The sequence below is a fragment of the Nanorana parkeri genome, unplaced genomic scaffold (genome assembly GCF_000935625.1).
Source record: "Nanorana parkeri isolate BGI_ZX_2015 unplaced genomic scaffold, ASM93562v1 scaffold2137, whole genome shotgun sequence".
NCBI lineage: Eukaryota > Metazoa > Chordata > Amphibia > Anura > Dicroglossidae > Nanorana > Nanorana parkeri.
Genome location: NW_017308405.1, coordinates 82,251 through 101,350, shown reverse-complemented (window position 1 = coordinate 101,350; position 19,100 = coordinate 82,251). Strand labels below are relative to the sequence as shown.

Below are 19,100 nucleotides of genomic sequence, written 5' to 3'. Positions count from 1 at the left end.
AATTAATGGAACTAAAAGCACAGAATTAATAATCTGCAGACAATAAGATCTAAAAAAGTGCACAAGCAATGTAATAGTCCAAATAACAGCAATATAAAATGATAAATATAGCTAGCAGCATAGGAAACATGGGAAAATATAATTGCAAAGACACAAAAAAAAGTTCATATACATACCCCACCTTGTGTAAATCATAAAGGAAAGTGAAAAAATACAAAGCCTGCCATTGCTGATGATCTTCTAAAAATGCTAGGTGCCCGACTGTCATGATATTCCTCAGGCTTCAATACTTCCTAAATTCTTTCAACTGATGCAGATATGAAGATGAGAAAATGAGTGTAAAGTCAGAAGTCCTGAGCTGTTTCTGGCTCGGAAAATATTGTAAACGATATACAATACAATACATAGCTGTAGAGGCGATTGTGCAATCAGATTGTAATGTGTGTGGATACTGTTAGGCTGTTCTCCTCAACTTCTGAGATCCATAATGGCCTGAGAGCTTCAGAGCACCACAGCAGTAAATTATGGGCTCTAGCTATAAAAGAAATGGGAAAACCCAGACATGCCTACCAGCATCATTTGCCTGTATTTATAAAGCTAGCCAGTGAATGTCACAGAGGATTCACCAATCATTTTGTTGCACATTCACCACACTAATTTGATTGATTGATGTGGTTCTGAAGCACATTAACCACCAACATGTTTGCCGGATAGAATAATGATTTTGGAGCATCTGGATTCCCTGTTTCTAGTAATATGCATCCTATTTATAATACTAAGAATTGAACAGCAGCTGGGCCCAGGTTGAGTTGCTGCCTGGAGAGGGCCAATCATAGATTTTATCATTGATTTGTCTATTGATTCCTACAGGTGACCTACCACACTTAATACTACATGCACCCCTTTGTACACATTGACCAGAGACCCAATGCCCTGTAAGCACCAATTTAGATCTTTGCATGTGCGTAGAGGTTTTTTTTTAGCATTTTGCCAGTGCATTGTCATGTGTCAACGTTTGTTTCCTTCGTGTGATGACCTGCATTATTGGCGCACATTTCCAGTGCATTGTTGAATTTAGGATTCGGAATAGATAGCGTTAATAGCCATTGACTGAGACTTGTTTATACCTTTTGCCAACATGGAAAAATACATCAAAATGCACATTAGTTACCTTTTGATAGCCATTGACTCTTTTAAAGCATTTTTTTTTAATGGGGAATTTAGACACACACGTTTTAGAACCTTGCAAGCGTGCATTAAAATGCAACCATGTAAATGATCCCTTAATGAAGATTTTTACTTTAATATCCCTTTTGGAATTTGCCCTCTGCACCTGCTGCCCTGGCAGTTGATAACGTCCTTAATGTTCAGAGTGATTGCAAGCACACCTGGGTACTGTGCCTGGATTTGCTTGCTTGTTTTAAATGTTCTCTCCAAGTCTTCAGTCAGTTGCTTCACGCTGTCTTTCATCTGGCATTGCAGCAGTTAAGTCTGCATCCTGCAAGATCACTCTCATTAACTAAGGTCTAGACTGATTTGCTTGCACATCTCCAGGGAAGAAGGATGATTACATGGGCGTTGAGGTCTGACACACTCCCCCATTCACACTGAAAGCCTCGGCAAATCTCCTCTTATGAAGAATGGTGTATACCTGCCCACACGATATTTCAAACCACATTAGCTGTCCTCATTCAATAGAGATTTCCAATGACAAAGCTGTGTAGAGGCTGCAAAGCTCTCCCATGCTGACATTTCACTCAAAATTTCAATGGTTTGCATTGAATTCAGTGCAGGGCTGTGTTAGGTTTCATTGTTGTCATTATTACAGCACTTATCAAATTCACAAGACTCCACGGTTTCAGAATACACAGAGGTGAAGGAAGATCATGTATTAGAGCTTTGAGAAAATGCTGAGAGTGCACAATACACTGGATGTTCCTCCTACGACAGAGGATGGACTGGGAAATTGTGTTTAACCCTTAGAGACCATGCAGCACAGAACTAGGCTTTTATTTACAGTGCATTCCTGCAGTAAGACAGGAAAAAAAAATTGTAGCTACATTTTCATGTGTATATGTGGCAAGGTGCTGAAATGTGAACCTGTGTGTGTAAGTGCACACCTACCTACAACCAGGCAATTACAACTGTGTTCACACTAATGCCCTCCTGCACACTGCAGGAGCTAATCCTTCGGCTTAATTCGACCACCGGAGCCCTCCAGTTCAGCCGAACTGAAGGGCTGCTGTACGGGCTATTCACAGTAGTTTGTACAGCAGCCGAACGGCTCAGCCAAGTTGAACGCATATGATTCGGCTAGCCTGAGCCAGAGTCACAGCCGAAGCAGGGAGAACAGTCTCCCCACAAATGTAAATGACTGGGCGGAGCCAACTGGGATGTCACTTTTTGCCGCCACCTGTCATGCAGGTCAATTTGTGGCGTGTGTTGCACTTTTTTTTATTTCAGCAAGTGATCGACGTGGATACTTCGTTGGATCAATTTTAAAATCTTTTTGTCTTGTTTTTTCAATTAAAGGAATTGTCAAAAACCTTTGTTGTGTTAAACAACAACAAACTTTTAAAGCACTTTTTCAAAAGTGTGGTGTTTTTCTTTACATTTTTATTTAACCATTTAGTGAATGAGTAGTGGTACAAGTACTCTTAACTCATTCACAAGGGGGGGCAGCATCTGGGTGCCCCCTCTATCAAAGAGGGTACCCCAATGTAAATAAGCCCCCCTGCAGACCCCCACAACCAACGCCCCAGAGATTGGCCCCATCGTCATGGGGACAAGGAGGTGACACTGGAAAATCACCCTCCCAGTGCCAAGGGCATTGGGGCAAGGGGCGCTCGCTGCCCCCCCCCCTTTCCTGCCCTGCCAGGCCTGTGCTCGAATTAAGGGTCTGGATAGGAATTTTAGGAGGTCCCCCCGTTTCCCCCCCCCCCCTTTTTGGAGGGGGGGTTTCTCCTTAAAATTCCTACCAGACCTTAAGGCCCTGGTATTACTTTTGGGGGGAACCTCACACATTTTTTTAAATTAAGGTCCTTTCGAACATTCCTACCAGACCTAAAGTGTCTGGTATGGTTTGAGAGGGGGACCCCACACTGTTTTTTAATTTTTCTTTCTTTCACTTTTTTTACTTTTTCTTTTTTTCCATTTTTTAAAATTATTTTTTATCATATTTTTTTTCTTATGTTTACATGTTTTTTTATTCTGCTCGCCAACTCAGAGGTACCGCGCCGAATGCCGCTTGCCGGCATTCGGCTATTCACTCTTCACTTCAGCTCAGCCGAACATGCTCTGCCAGACGATGTACGGCTGATTTTAGCTTATGTACAGCTGAAATCAGCCGTACAGGACCGAAGTGAATAGCCGAACGCCATTCGGCTCACTTCACTTCAGCTTGGTTATTCACTCGGCTGCCTTCAGAAGTTTAGTGAATAACCCCCTATGCATTTTTAGAAAACAAGTTCTTTTGCAGAAGAAAACAAAAAACATGCAGTCGACTAAACCAATTATACCATTACTATTGTTTTCTGTAGCTTTATTTATATACAGTGATATGCATGTATGGCAAAATTGAACTTCCAAAACACATACTCTATCCTAACTTTTAAAATGCTTTTTTTATGGTATAATTTAATAGCTCAAAAGCAATAATACTATTTCCTATCTTGATTAAGTAACAGCTTTCTGCAGCCAAACTAATGAAAGATTATATCTGACTGGTTGCTCTGAGTTATTGCATTTTGTCATCTGTTATTCCTAAATATAAATTGTTCAGGGTTCTGAAACCGGTAGAGAGGCTTTCTGTGCTTCTCTTTTGCTGGTGACTTGACTTGCTAGACTTTACAAGGTGCCTGAGAGAACCCGTCAGGTTTTCAAAGTAGGGGAGGCATGGGAAATCTTGGACTGTGCCCATTATGCAGAATTGGAAATGCTTCTCTTTCTGTACAGAAAATAAAAGACCAACTGTAGCCAAAACCTTTTGTTTTATAGTTTTGAAGAGACTGGGAAAGAAGGAGAACCTCAAACCTCTGGAAATTTGTACTTGCTGTCTATGCCCTAACCAGGGAGGTTTTCCCTCAGTGCCTATCTTATTGACACTGGTGGTGCTGGTATAGGAAGCGAGGTGAAATTCCCCCAGTGGGGACATGAATTTCTGACAGAGTTTTTCTGATCTGTTCCCTTTGTACTAAATAGAGAATTTCTTTCATAAGATCTTTGTAACCCCTTTGGAAATGTTTTTCTTCACTTGTCCTGGTGACACTTAGGACTCAGGGACACAAAGACAATTAAACAGTAGTTCTAATCTTTTCTCATTCTATGTAAAACTAAACAAAAAAGTTTTGACTAAAGTTGTGCTTTAGTATTAGGAATCTGATTCTGACTTTGCAGTTACAAGCAATCTGCCCCCACTCTGTCCCCCTCACTGTTGTAGCTAACATCTGTTGTAGCTAACATCTCTAATTCTCCATGGACAACAAACCTACTCATCTTATCACTTATCATTCTTGTTACATGGTGTTGTTAGCTGGTATCCTGTCATATTTTCTAGGAAAACCTGCTATATGATGTTTTAGGTTTCACAGCTGTATCATAGTGCTCTGGTCCTCCAGCTACCCTCAGGCAGAAACATTGGCTGTCACAGCCTAAATCCTCCATGTCTATCAGACTGCAGTACAGACTGAAGAATGTACTGTACATTTGCTAGATGACTGCTGTTAAATAAGATAGAATAGGATAGCGTTTGGAAGTATTCTTTCAGCTTTATGTATTTTTAAATACTTTTGTTTGTAAATTGGCTGTTTTATTTGATTGTGGTAAAGCCAATTGGTCATGTTTTTCTATATTAGCGTTCTGCATCATATTATAGGTTGTGCGATAAATTAGGCCTGTTTAACCAACAAGTTAATTAGCCTGTGCATCAATTCCAGGGCTTGATATAGCTACAGATGTCACTCCTGTAGTAAGGATTTGGAAGATTCTACATGGATTAAATGGGGTAGTTACTAGATTCACTGTGCTGAATAAGTGTTGAGATGGTACAGAAATTAGTCCCCAGCATACTTTAAAGCTAGACAGCACAAATACTGTTTGATCTGTTTAACTACTCAGGTTAAAAACAGTGGTTTTAGTTGCATACATATGCAAATATACGTAGGAGCAACGTCAAGGCACCTGTAATAAGTGTGGTCCCTTACTCTACACTGAGTTTGCCAAATAGCAGACATATACCATATAGCAATGCACAAACAGAGAGCGGGTTTAAAAGGACAGACACACACCGGAAACCCAGACATTACCTCAACAAGGCAGCTGAAGAGTGTGTGCACCAAGGCAAATATGGCAGCCACTCAGATCTGTTCAATCAAAAAGAGAAAGGTACACATGCTAGTGCAACGCACAAAACAATACATGCAGACATTCCAGTTCTTTTAGCCTAGTGTGACTAAAACAGTCTGCTCTGCCACAAGACACTAGAAGTAACAATGACGCTATTTTCTACCATTTACATACATTTAAACATTAAAACTAAGGCTAACTCCAGGTAAGCAGCTAATACACATATGAAATACATGTATGTCAACTGTGTCACCTGTCCAAGATTTGCAGTTTTGTTTAGCCAGTCTTATGATTATGAAAATCTGGCCAGAGATTATGTGCAGATTGTAGACCTTCACAAGAGTTAAACTTTGCAGCTTGGTCCATGTCACACTTCTAGCCCCAGAGGCATCACTGATTTAACTCAGGTATCTCTTCCTGCAAACATGTTCTATGTGTTAGACTTCCAGAACTGTAGAAGAGCCCAATTGGCTCACAACATTGGTCTTTCATGTAAAGGTCTATGTCCTGGTATGCAGGGATATAAACCCCAATACATATGTATATATATATGCAGGGCTTGAAAAATCCACTTGTCTGCTCGTCTGTGACGAGAGGAGCCCGACGAGCAGCTTCCCGGCCGGCCTTTGTAATTACACGGCCGGCCGGGAGCTTTACATTCAAGCGATCGGGCGTCTCTAGAGATGCTCGATCGCTTGTATTAGCAGCTGTCACTGCCGTTGCCGGTCCCGAGATCCGCTGTGCCCAACGGCTCTGTGACAGGAGATCAAAGGGAGTTCAGTAGTATACAAACTCCCTTTGATCTCCTTTCAGTCCATGAAATCAGGAAGTGATGTAGATTACATCACTTCCTGCATTCAGTGTCACTCTCCAGCTACAGAAGCTGATGAAGCAGATCTCTGCTTCATCAGCTTCTCTGGGGGTCCCTAGGTGACATTAGGGGTCTTGGAGACCCTTGATGTCTCCATAAAGAGGACATGTCATGTAAACTGGCTATCACATAGGGGGTTTCTTAGCCCCACATGTAATAGCAATAAAGTTGTGTGTAAAAAAAAATACAAAAGTTAAAGAATCATAAAAAAATAAAGAAGCATAAAAAAATTAAAAAGAAAACCTTTTTTTGAAAGTCCCCGCCCCCCACATATACACGCAGATATGCGTCGGGTGTGCCTACGTGCAAAAACGACGATTCTGCCTATTATGCCGCACATATTACATATCACCGCAAACGTCGGAGTGAGAGCAATAATTTTAGAGACATTAATCACTGATAACACTAAACTGAGCAGTAAAAGCGTTTTAATCGCCACCTATGTGCTTTCTGGTGACATTTTTGACTGACTGGTGAGACACCATAAAATTTTTCAAGCCCTGTATATATATATATATATATATTACACAAAGAGATACAATTAGTACATTAAAGTAATGCTATTACAATAAATACATAACTGCTGATTAGTGTTTTACATCTCTCTCTAGAAGTTAGCTTTAAAGTGTATGTAAACCCCATATCTATTTTTCTTTATTTTGGTGTCATGTCTCACCATATATTGTTTTATTTTGTAAATCTATTCCAAAGTTTCTTAGAAATCCTGCCAGTAACAGCACTTCCTGTTGCAGGCTGACCATGCTAGCCACTGAAAACAATTAGCAACAGTATTGTCATCTTGCCGCATTCGTTCTTTCAGGTCTATCAGATGCATAGCCTGACTGAATGACTGCTGCTAAATGCAAATCAGTGGCTTACCATTGTCAGCCTCCAGGAAAATTGCTGAACAAAACCGTATATAACGAGGCATGATGCCTACCATCCTGAAAAATAGGTTTTGAATTTACATACATTTAGGAAAACCAAAATATGGGCTTAAAAAAGGCTCTGCTATGATTATCTCTCAAATCGAATTCCAAAGAAACCAGAACACACCATTATTAAACCAGACTTTGCCCAGATTTTTCAAAACCTGAACTCACATAAATCAACCTTACCAAAACCGTTCAAGGGGAAGGTGCAATTGGTGAGCCAGAGCACTTGGAATGTTGCAGGGTGTTTTGTTTCATAATTTGTTTAAACCAACCACTGTGGTATAACTTTCAAATGTCACTGTAAAGGGGCAACCTTGACTTCTTAGATGGCTATAGGGGTGGGCCTTAGTAAAGTGTAAGATATGTATTCCAATATGGACCAATCAGCAGAATTGTGGGACATCAAAGACATGGCTTAATTGCCCCAGATGTTATATTTTAAAATGTTACATGGCATGCTGTAACATTATATAACTGAGCCGATATTCTACAGCTAAATCTAAAACAGCAAGCAGTTTCTTTTCTGTGTTATAAAAAAACCTTTTCTGTGTAATGATATGACATTTTTGGACAGCTTTCTGCTTACCTCTCTGGGAACACCTAAGAATAACCACTATAAATTCTTAGAGGTATATTAGGTACCCAAAACGATGTCACAAAATGGCAGTCTAGCAGGATCAATAGACAAAATCTGCAGTTCCCAAACATAATGACTTGCTTTTTATTTCCCAGTGACACCATTAGCTGGTGTTAACAATGCTTCTAAAGTCCAGAACTTAATATGCAGCTCCAGATGTAATTATTTCTGAGACAGGGAGCAGCCGCTGCAAAAATCCCAGTAATGATTTTTGAAGAGGTTATAGCACCTCCCTGATTGACAGCAAAGTGTCATTGAAGGGCCTATTAATTAAAGCTGTGTAATAATCATTGTTCTTCAGCTGTTTATGCCATTTTCAGTTCTGCACTCTGTATTTAAGATAGACAGACATATGCAAAGCTGATCATATTTTTGTCTGCTGTGTAATGTCTCTGGTCACCATTGATCATAAGGTCATGTAGTATACAGGGCATTATCTGTCTTTATTTGAAAGATTAGTCCAACCCCAATGCTTACATGTTTTTCACACTGTGAAGCTACTACATTCATGTATAATTCATGCTGAATGTCGTGTTAACAATCTCTGCAATTCTCCTGATCCTCGGTCTTCACTGAGTGGGTAACATTTTAATATCCTTTGCAGTAATAGCAATAGCAGTGGGAATAAAATAGGTGGTTTCCATCTGGTACATGAATTGTAGATGCTCCCCACATCAGTTTGTTCATATTCTTCTAAACTATGTGAATTCAATACTGAGAAGATTCAGTGAATAAACACTCAGGACTTTCTAATGCATTCCTAGGGCTTGCTTTTCTACTTATGCTCAGTCCAGGGTGCTCAGTTTATTGTGGAATATGTTACCACCCAACCCTGACTGCTCAAATCATTGCAGAATTCCCCAGGCAGGGCAAATACTGCTGGTTTTTACAGTAATCAGGGCATGAGCAGCTGAAGATTCATCAGCATAGGATGGGCACGGCCAGGGAAATGAACCTCACAAATGTTTTTGATGACATTATACATACCAGGATTTCTTTTTATTATCAGCATAACATTAGCTATTCTATAGGTTACATTCCCTTATTCACTGTGTCTCTTGTCTTTCCTTCCTGCAGGGCAGTAAGTCCAGAGCTCAAGTCATATGCACTGGGTGTTCTGTTCCTTTTACTACGTCTAATTGGTAAGTATCAAAAATACTTTACGCCTTACAGGATATACACAACAGATGAAATTACATTCTCTCAATTTGTGAATCATTTGGATTAGGTGCTGAGAGCTTGCCAATGTTTGTGCAGGACTGTGATGGTTTGGCATCTAGCATTTCAGATTAAAGTAAGGGTTAGGCTAAAGTTAGACTAGGGTTATAGGAGATTAAATATTAGGGAACATTTTAGGATTAAGGTTACATATTAAGATTTAATTTTCTCAGGTGAGGTTAAATGTTAGAACAAATTAAGTGTTAAAGTGACATTAAACCCTCAGTTTTTTTTAACATAAAACAATACTGTAATGTGTGACTTACTGTAATCCATGGTAGTTTCCATTCTCTTTGCTGCTCTTCCTTTTAAATCTGTATCTCTTTTCATGCTGGGCAGAACTTCTGTTTTGCAGCAGACTGCCTATTCTCTGGAATGGATACATGGGGGTTGATTTACTAACCTTATAAACACGCCACAAACAAGTATACACCTCTGTAGTGTGTTCCCTCCCAGCATGATCTATGGGTGGAATCTAGACACCTTTGTAGTGGTTACACACCCAGCAGGTGTGTTGTGCAAAGCCCTGCATGAACTGCAAGGTGATGTTGTGTAAATTAGCTCTACATTGTGTTGCTTGCGTTGATGAATGCAGGAATGTATATGCATGAGCTAACCATTTTTGTCTAAACTGTGAAACAGCATAATATATGCATCATGTGCATGATTTTTCCATATATGGCATTAGTGGAAATATGCTTCTAGAGACTTTTTGGTTGATAAATACGTTTTGCTGTGTAAAAATCACACGCACCTAGTGCATGCGTGTGTTTAGGTTAGTAAATCACCCCCATGGTGTCTGTGTGCAGGTTCACAACCTGAGCCAGCACTACAGGAAGAGGCACTCAGCTGCAAAGGTAAGTTCTCCCCCAGCATGAGAAGAGATAAGGATTTAAAAGGAAGAGCAGCAAAGAGAATGGAAACTACCATGGATTACAGTAAGGCACACATTACAGTATTGTTTTACGTTAAAAAATCTGAGGGTTTAATGTCACTTTAAGTTTCAGGGTTAGGTTAAATGTTGGCAGTGAGTTAAAGTGACACCAAACTCAGGACTTAAATCTTAAAAATGCATTCAAGTACCTTAACAATTAACAAAAATGTAGCCCTTTTGTGCATTACTCAGCTGTAGATCCTCAAATCATCTCTGAATTGGTGCTGACACTGTCCTTCCTCCCTGAGGGTGGCTACTTTTGTTCCCCATGGTCCCTGAGTGTGTTGTAAAGTAGCCACCGCTCCAAGCTCACTCCCATGCTGGACTACAATCTCACGTTTAGTTTACTTATTTGTATTGATGTTATAGTCCATCATGGGAGCGAACCTGGAGAGGTGGCTGCTTTACAACACACACAAGGATGTTCTGTTTCACTGACATATTATTATTATTATTTTACATGAAATATTTCCCATCACTTTCTGTCACATTGACTGTGGTCAGCAGGACAAATAGAAAGGGTAAATATCTCCAGTGGGGATACAACAATAAAAGAGCTTATAGCCCTTCGCTTTTACTATCAAAACTAAAGATACAGTTTTAGCTTTAGATATACATAAATTGATTTAGAAAATGATATCACAATGAAAATTCATGCAGTAAACACTTTGGTAATTACTTATAACATGTCAAATTACCATAACTGAGAAGATGTCACAGATGTCCAAAATAGATTTTGGAAACTGACAGTTGATTGAGTTCCCCAGACTCCATTTCCGGTATATTATGAGTTTCAGGTAAATTGGCTCTTTAGGGAAACTTGAGAATTAAAAAGTGTTTATGTTTATGCTCTTTTTAGAAGCACTTCATGTTTTCCTGTTTAAAAACACACTGTGCTGTGTTGAAAGCAATAAAACGTGTATTGTTATTATGTTGAGCAGAATATAGCATCAAAGTCAATTTTTCGGTTATGTTTCACCAATCTTTCATAATTTTAAGAAGCATTCATTTGTCATTATTGTTCAGTCAATTTCTTGCAGACAGCGGGGAAAGATCTGTCACCCAGTGCATTTGGGCAGGCTGTGTAAAATGGAAAAACATTTCCATTCCAATGATTTTTTTTCTTAGCAATTTTATTTATTTTTTGCGTATAAGTGTATAAATGTATAAAAAGATTGTTGAATATTATTTTACTTAACTTTTCTGAAAAGCCTTTTGATTCTTCAAAAATGAACAGTGGAACAACTAAATATGGGAGCTGTCTCACATACCAAAGGATTTGTATTTCTGTCCATTAATTCCCAAGATCCACAAAATCCTTCCAGACAGACTGTTGACTTTTTCTACTGAATTTTAACAGCAAGGTCACCACCCTGACCCCTGCCTCTGACTGGATAGTGAAGGATAAGCAGCTCACCGATGAGCTCAGCTATTTTCTCAGTCTACTCTCTCCTCTTATTATGTTCCTATTCATCACATGTAAATGCAGCAAGGGCTGATTGGCCCCAAGAACTGCCCCTCCTTCTCCCGGTCAGAGTGCTACTGTTCAGGAGATTACAAAAGGTTGATACCAAGTCAAATTCAGGTAGTTGCAATGGTTGTATTTAAAATGCATTTGAAGATGAATTCTAATTAATTGCAATCGGGTGTTTCCATGAAAATAGTATATTAATCAGGTGATAGCAGCCACCTGCTATCCTTTTTCACAGCAGCATTCAGACAGGGAGAGGTAGGGGCAACACTGCACCACTCAGGTACTGCTGAATAATAAATATGCATATAGGAGGATAGAATAGAGTGATGACTTATTAGTGTGTTGCTACTCCAGTTGCTACTTCAGCATCCATTCAGTGGACTGCGGATGGAGTGGTGACACAGCTGTATTCCTTAACTCTAACAAGAAAAGTGGTGACACCTTTGCTTCCACATTAAGCCTTTCCACCAAAGTAAAACGGAAGGAATGGTTTTGAAAGAATGTGTTCTTGTTTCCCATTATTCAGAGTCCAACTGTCATTTCCCAGTGACACTTTAAAAATATGTAAGTAATCTTACAGGTTTCTCTAAGACACATTTCCTATAAAAAAACTCTACATACATGAAGGTCACATTTCTCATTGATCCTCTTTACCTCTTGTGCAATATTGATGGCTGGCTCTTGCATACATAGGAGGAAATAATGTAGTATTTAAGAGTCTGCATCAGTGTGCTGCCCCGAAATGTATACAGGAATAGAGATATTCATGATAGGCAGATAGAGTTTGATGGAGGTCATGGAAATAAGTGACTAGAGGAGGCAGAAAATCATGCTCTGACTCAAGAAGTGGCAGAATGCTCCTTGATACAAAAAGGGAATTTTCATGTGGTACAAATACCTTCCTACCTCATTTCTACCATTGTTTTTTGTAAAAAGAAAAAAAAATCAAACAACACAGCATATCTCCAATGTGAATAAAAGAGATACACTAGAGGAAATTGTAATTACTTATCCCTCTTCAATGTTGCCACTTGTACATCATAGCAATGTATAGTTGAACCCTGCTCAGACCTAGGCGTCAGGGTTCTTGCACATTTGTATGCGTGTTTTCGTCTACTGCTATTGATTTTATTTTGTGTGTTTGTGTACACGTCTTCAAGAAAATGTCACCTGCACTCCAAGGTCCAATGTGCAAACCCCTTTTATTAGAACGCTAAGCAATCATAGTGACTGTGCTGGGGGTAATGTTTCGGAACCGTCCCTTTATCAGGCAAACACTGTGACACGTGTGTACGTTTGTGTACACATCTGACATGCATACATTAAGTCACACATTTCAGCTGGCAGATTCTAAGACAGTGGTGTAAATAGGCAAGACATTCAAAGATGCGTAAAAACACACATCATTTTTTGTGACGTGTGTTTCCAGACGTTTCCTATTGTGTCTGCGGGGACGAAATGCCCTGTAAACTTCCAAAAGTGTTTTGAGCATCTGACGTTTTACAGCTTGCAACAAAATGCTCATGTGTGAACAGGGACTAAAGCAATGAATGGGCTTTCTCATTTTGCGCGGTTCGTCATGCATAGTTTTGCACGACAAAATGCCTAGGTATGAACGAGGGCCTAATGTGATCTTTGGAGGTAAAAGAGTTTATCTACAGGTTGGAAGCTTTAACCTGATGTATGCAGATAACACATAAAGTGCAAACCCATTTCTCTCCTGCTGGGTGTGTACACACTACAAAGGTGTTTAGATTCCACCCATAGATCATGCTGGGAGGGAACACACTACAGAGGTGTATACATGTTTGTGGTGTGTTTATAAGGTTAGTAAATCAACCCCTATGTGTCACCTCCTGGCTTTAGAATCTATGTGTCACATTCTTATATAAGGAGGTGACACATAGGGGTTGATTTACTAACCTTATAAACACACCACGAACATGTATACACCTCTGTAGTGTGTTCTTCTTTTAGAGACTTTTTGGTTGATAAATATGTTTTGCTGTGTAAAAATCACACGCACCTAGTGCGTGCGTGTGTTTAGGTTAGTAAATCACCCCCATAGATTCTAATGCCATCACAAGGGTCCAATAAACTAGAAGAAATGCAAGAGGTAAGAGGAAGAATGGTTGCTATGGATTGGCACTTTATTGACTAGCCCTCAGAGCAGCAACACTCAATATTGCTTCCAATAAACTTCTACCCACTCTATAGTCTGCCTCTCTGGTCTTTTTTGTATCTGTTTTATTTCATTGTTACTACACGCTAATAATGTTTCTTATTCGTCCTTTCCTTTATGTAAGGACAGAAAATATGAGGCTTTCCCTCGAGCCTTGTGATTCAGCTCTCTAAAAAGTATAAGAGAACAGGCTGTTGTCTGACATTGATACTAGTTACTCAGTACTAAAAGGTAAAGTAGTAAATAAATTTATGATTGGAGTGTGAGGGACTGATTGACACAGTTCTGTTAATAGTTTGAGTGCAATATTTTGTTATTTTTGGTAATCTTTAGGTGTCCCTCTGGTACCTCTTCATCTGCACCAAGGTTGTACCGGGATCCATAAAGAGCCTATTGGGAGAAAAAAATATGCAACTTCCCATTTATGTAACAAATTGAACATTATTATGAGATGTGCAAAATCATGAATTTGCTGTGGTATAGCTAAACAAATGTTTGTATTATTTTTGAATATTTGTAGCCCTCTGCTGAGGAAGCGTTCTGTACCGTAGAATTATCTTCTCAAAAAAGCCAACCAATCTCCCTTCACATGGCAACAACTGGGTGGAGCCAGCCATGATGCCACGGCTGGCTTGGCCCAGTTGTTGTCATTCAGTGACAGACCAGCAGCCCCAGGTTATTTGACGTCACGGCCCACTCTGCCCATTTGTTTTGATTTGTCCGGGACCTGTGGGAAGACTCTGACAGGTGCCGCCCAATTGTTTATATTTTGTCGGCATCTTTCAGATTCTTCATTCTGCAGCCGGTGTGGTTTTTTTTCGCCCAGTCGTCATCATCGTGAACAATGCTGGACATCGTGATTGACTGATTGATTGAGTGATTGATTGATTATGTCGATCAATTTTTGGTATTTTGTTTTCATTAATAAATTGTCAAAACCTTTTGGTTTTTTTATCTATAATATTTCTATTATTCAATTAAAGGATCTTTCTCAAAAGTCTGGTCTCTTTATTTATATTTTACTTTAACCCTTTAGTGAATAGGTAGGGGTACAACAAGTACCCCTTACTCATTCACAAGGGGCTGCATCTTGGTGTCCCTTTATTCCTCCTTAAAATTCCTACCAGACCTTAAGGGCCTGGTATGACTTTGGAGGGGAACCCAACTCACTTTTTAAATTTTTATTTGGGGTCCCTCCTAACTTTCCTACCAGACCTAAAGAGTTTGGTATGGTTTGGGAGGGGGATCCTGCACTGTTTTTTTTCTTTTCCTTACTTTTTTCTTATTTAAAAAATTTTTTTTTTTATTATTTTTTCAAAATTTTTTCTTTTGTTTAATTTTTAAATGCTGCTTACTACCTCAGAGGTAGTGAGCAGAATAGCCGATATTTATTCACTGCTGTTCGGCCACTATTAGAATGAGGGTGAGTGAACTGCCGGAGCTTCGGCTCAGCCAATCCAGATGTTGGATCGGCTGAGTTGAGAAACGTTTTCATTTAGGCTTAGCCAAACATGCAGAGCATATTCAGCTGACCGATGTCAGCCGATGTACAGCTGATTTAGTGAATAACCCCCTTAGTGTTTTTCTTTGAGTGTTAGTGCAAATAACAAAATTATGGACAGTGCTCAACTGTGTTGTTCAAAATATGGTAAAAGTTGTTGAAATTATTAAGTCTACCATTTTCTGTTCTGAAGTTTATATAGAAAATTACATTCTCTTCATGAAAAAATTGAAAAGTTGCAAAAGACAGTAGAAACATCTTTATATGAGCACTTAAACAAAAGTTTGGAAAGAATAAATCAAAAAGAAATGTTGAATGCAGGGCCAAAACACATCAGCTTTTAGCAGCACTTGAACACACCACTGTCAGGGTAGTGAAGGCTGTAATGTTATATTGACAAAAAAACTACAACAGACGCATCTTTTATAGAGTTTAAACTCCAGTTGCTGTACAAATAATAAACTGCACCATATGGTGTCCTCTTTTGTTAGTTTCTGTAAAAGCAGATATTTACTAAAAATGGATTTTATGGTTTTGGATGGAATTAAGCATGGGGTGCTGATTGCAAATTCCATACCCCCACTGGGCACCTCAGAACTGTTGTACACGGCTCTGTATTTTCCAGTGTATTAACTAAGACCACCTAGTAAGGGTGAGGCACATTTTCCATGGATCCTCCTGGTTCTTTTGAGGTATGGAAGCTGGTGACTACACTAGCTAAACAGAAGTGGTCTGGAGGAGTAGTCTGCAAAAGTTATATTTTTAAAGTGATTCATTTAAAAAAAGAGAGAGCTGCCTGCAGGTATAAACTGTAGGCATCTAGATGTGTATGTATGTACCTTCTGCTGCTCTCATTCACATCTTCTACAGCTTATCTAAGGAGAGCAGAAGGGAGCCACCAAGTTCCAGCATTACCTGAAAATGTTGAAATGTTGCCCAACTTGAATGTTTTGGCATTTGGCCAAAACTGAGGTGAATGAGAGCTACTGTGAATATATGCAGAACCTCTAGGTGCTTGCACTTTATACCTGCTGTCCGCATTTTACTTTGACAATCTCTTTAAGTTAAACTCAAAATAACAGTTTCAAGATTTTCCAGGCATGTGGTACCCAGACCATTGCCTGGATGGAACCCAAATCATTATACTTAATACAGTCTTCCCTCATTTAGATTTTGGTGTGCATTGGATATTTCTGCAAATCCTGTAACTGTGTAATTTTAAAATATTTGTTTTCTTACCATTACTCCATCTGCCAGGAGAAAACTACTTGATACATATCTTTCCCCTCACCTTTGCTTCTCAAGACCTGCTACAGGACACTGTGCTGTAATTGGACCAGTCTCATATTGGCATCCTTTGGCAGGTCACATGTAGCAATGTTGTGGAGGAGAATCGTAATGACCAGCTCTCATACAGGAGTAGGATTTGTTATGTAAATGTAGAACAGCAGGACCTTCACAAATATGTTGCTAACTTTAAAGGACCACTGCATGTTTATAAAAACTAAGCGCTGGAAGCTCTAAATTCTGCAGATCTGAGCTCATGCCACACAGCGCTATGGAGACGATGCTGAGTTAATTATTTTTTGTTTATGTGGCAGCACGTGATCTGCATGGTACTGGGCTTTTTAAAAACATATTACAAAATAGGAGAGGCAACTGCATCATCTTCAGCTTAAAGCACCTTGAAGTCTGCTATTTAAAAAAAAAAAATCATATTGCTTTGGCACGTGTGTACACAGGTAAAGCTCACAAGGTTGCTGGGCCTAGTAAGAAGGGGCCAATCGGTTATGTTTGGCCACAAAATCCGAGTCTCCCCGGTCCTATTGATTCGTGAGAAGTATAACATTTAATGATAGCTTCACTAAAAGATCGAGTTAGCTCATATCTAGTATATTCACTAAGCCACGGTACTGAATATTGATTTTCACAAGTGTGAATCTTTCCAGTCTTTAATAAGTTCCTGGGAAATTGGTGCTTGGAAAGATTTGCATACCTTTAGGGGCTACTTGTGATTAATGTAGATACTTTAGGAGGTATTTAAATAAAACTGACAATAACATCAGAACATTTTCTCTTATAATGAAGAAGAACAACCTTGGGGCAGTAAAACAAATATGTAAACCCCATAACAAAAAGCATACTTCAGTCATAAAGAAATTTAAAGGAAGCACAACCAATTCACACAGTGCAGTAGAAGCTATCTGTCTATAACCACAATATAGGTTAAGGCACACTGGGTATACCCTATTTCTAGACTTCGTATTTGCAGTCATTATATATCCTACACTTATTATTAAACAAGAATGTAAGAAGTGCCAAAGAGGTTTCCACCGCACTCATTACTGGTATGTCCCTTTTTAAAGTGGGTGCTGCAGTGATAGTGGATGCGCCACTTCAAATCCAAATAGTAAAGTATATCACCAGAACACTAAAATAAAATCTTCAAGGAGTGGTCATTTTATTGATATACACACATCTCGTCATAAAGCTTTATGACGAGATGTGTGTACATTAATGAAATGACCACTCCTTGAAGGTTTTACTTACGAATGCAAGAAGGTCCCAAGTTAATATTTGCTTATATTGTTTCAGTAAACATTATATAATGGTGGCATTTTCCCATACATGCACAGGAACTTGCATGTCCCCACCACCCATCCATGCGCAGTAGTATATCTGAAATAGTGAGCACAGCTCCATGCACAATCCACAAAGACCCATAGATGTGTGGTGGGGAACCAGACTCTATGTTTTTTCCAAATGCAAATACCGCAGCAAAATATGGCGGCAATGAAACATGCATGCGTGGTATGTTAAGTTGCTACTGCACATGCACAGTTCATCGTTGCCATGTTTTCAGTGATCATTGACAAATCCGTGCATGCGCATTTGGGAGAACCAGGTGGCAATTTAGTGAAGGCCATGGTAGTGGTTTATTGTTTCCATGGGTGACAGTGTTAGCGTCAGTGACTGCCACATTTCCCTGCACCCACTGCTGCTGAAGGATAACAATGACCTTACAAGCTGTACCCATTTTCCAGCCCATATCTACACTACGTTAGGGACAGACTGCCCCTTCTGCTCTCACCACCCTGCAGGCCCCCCTCCACTTCTGCTTGCACTAATCCATCAAATCCCCCCCCCCTTGCTTTCATCACTTCCCACCACAGTACATGTTTCCATTCTCCATCCTTGCTCCCACTGCCTCGCCTCACCTGCGGCCCTTCTCCTCTTTGCCCTTCCTCTCTCACTACTGCAACTGATCTCCCACCATAGTGCCTGCATGTCAACCATAGTGCCTGCATGTCAACACCACCTCCATCCCCCTCCTAACTGTACCTGCATGTCCTCCCTTAGCTGTGACCACCATGCCTGACCCTCATTCTCCCTTTTTACTTGCCACCTGCAAGCACTGCAATGCAGTCTTGCCCATTCTGGTCCTATATAAAATAAAAATGACCATACTGAAAAGTGATGATATCATTCCAAACATAGGTCAAAGTTAATTCAAGAAAACTTTCAATTTTTTCCTCAGTTGTTATTTTATAAAAGTATGAAAAAAAACTTTGACTGTGATGTCCTTCATGGGATTATTGATAAGATGTCTGCTGTATGTAAGAAAATCTCTACAGCTCCGGTATAGCTTTATGTCATATATTTTCTACTATAGTAAACAGCTGAATCCCTCATTCTTTTTATGCAATCTACGTTGTATTCATTTTATTGGACTTTTACATCTTTTTAAGCTTATACATTACAATGTTTCTTATACCTCTATATACAGTATACCTTCCATATCCAATGAAAAAAAAAAAAGCACAAACTAACTCAGAGATGTTAAGAGATCCCAAAGATGATTTTTTTTTGTCATCTGTGCTCCATTGTGGGTGATGTTTGCAATTATAATAATTGAGCAATAATTTTGTACATGTGTTTCCAGAAGCAGACAGAAAAACATAATGATACACTGTGGTAGGCGTATAAGCTTTAAGCCCTTGAATA

The 19,100-nt window shown here is 39.4% G+C and overlaps 1 protein-coding gene across 1 annotated transcript in view; it reads left to right on the top strand.

The window, feature by feature from the left end:
- Positions 1-19,100, top strand: part of SLCO3A1 (solute carrier organic anion transporter family member 3A1) — a 72,843-nt gene that overhangs the window by 48,176 nt on the left and 5,567 nt on the right. The window contains exon 7 of the mRNA XM_018572804.1: positions 8,864-8,928. Coding sequence (XP_018428306.1) covers positions 8,864-8,928 — 65 coding nt within the window. The remainder of the gene's footprint in view (positions 1-8,863; positions 8,929-19,100) is intronic.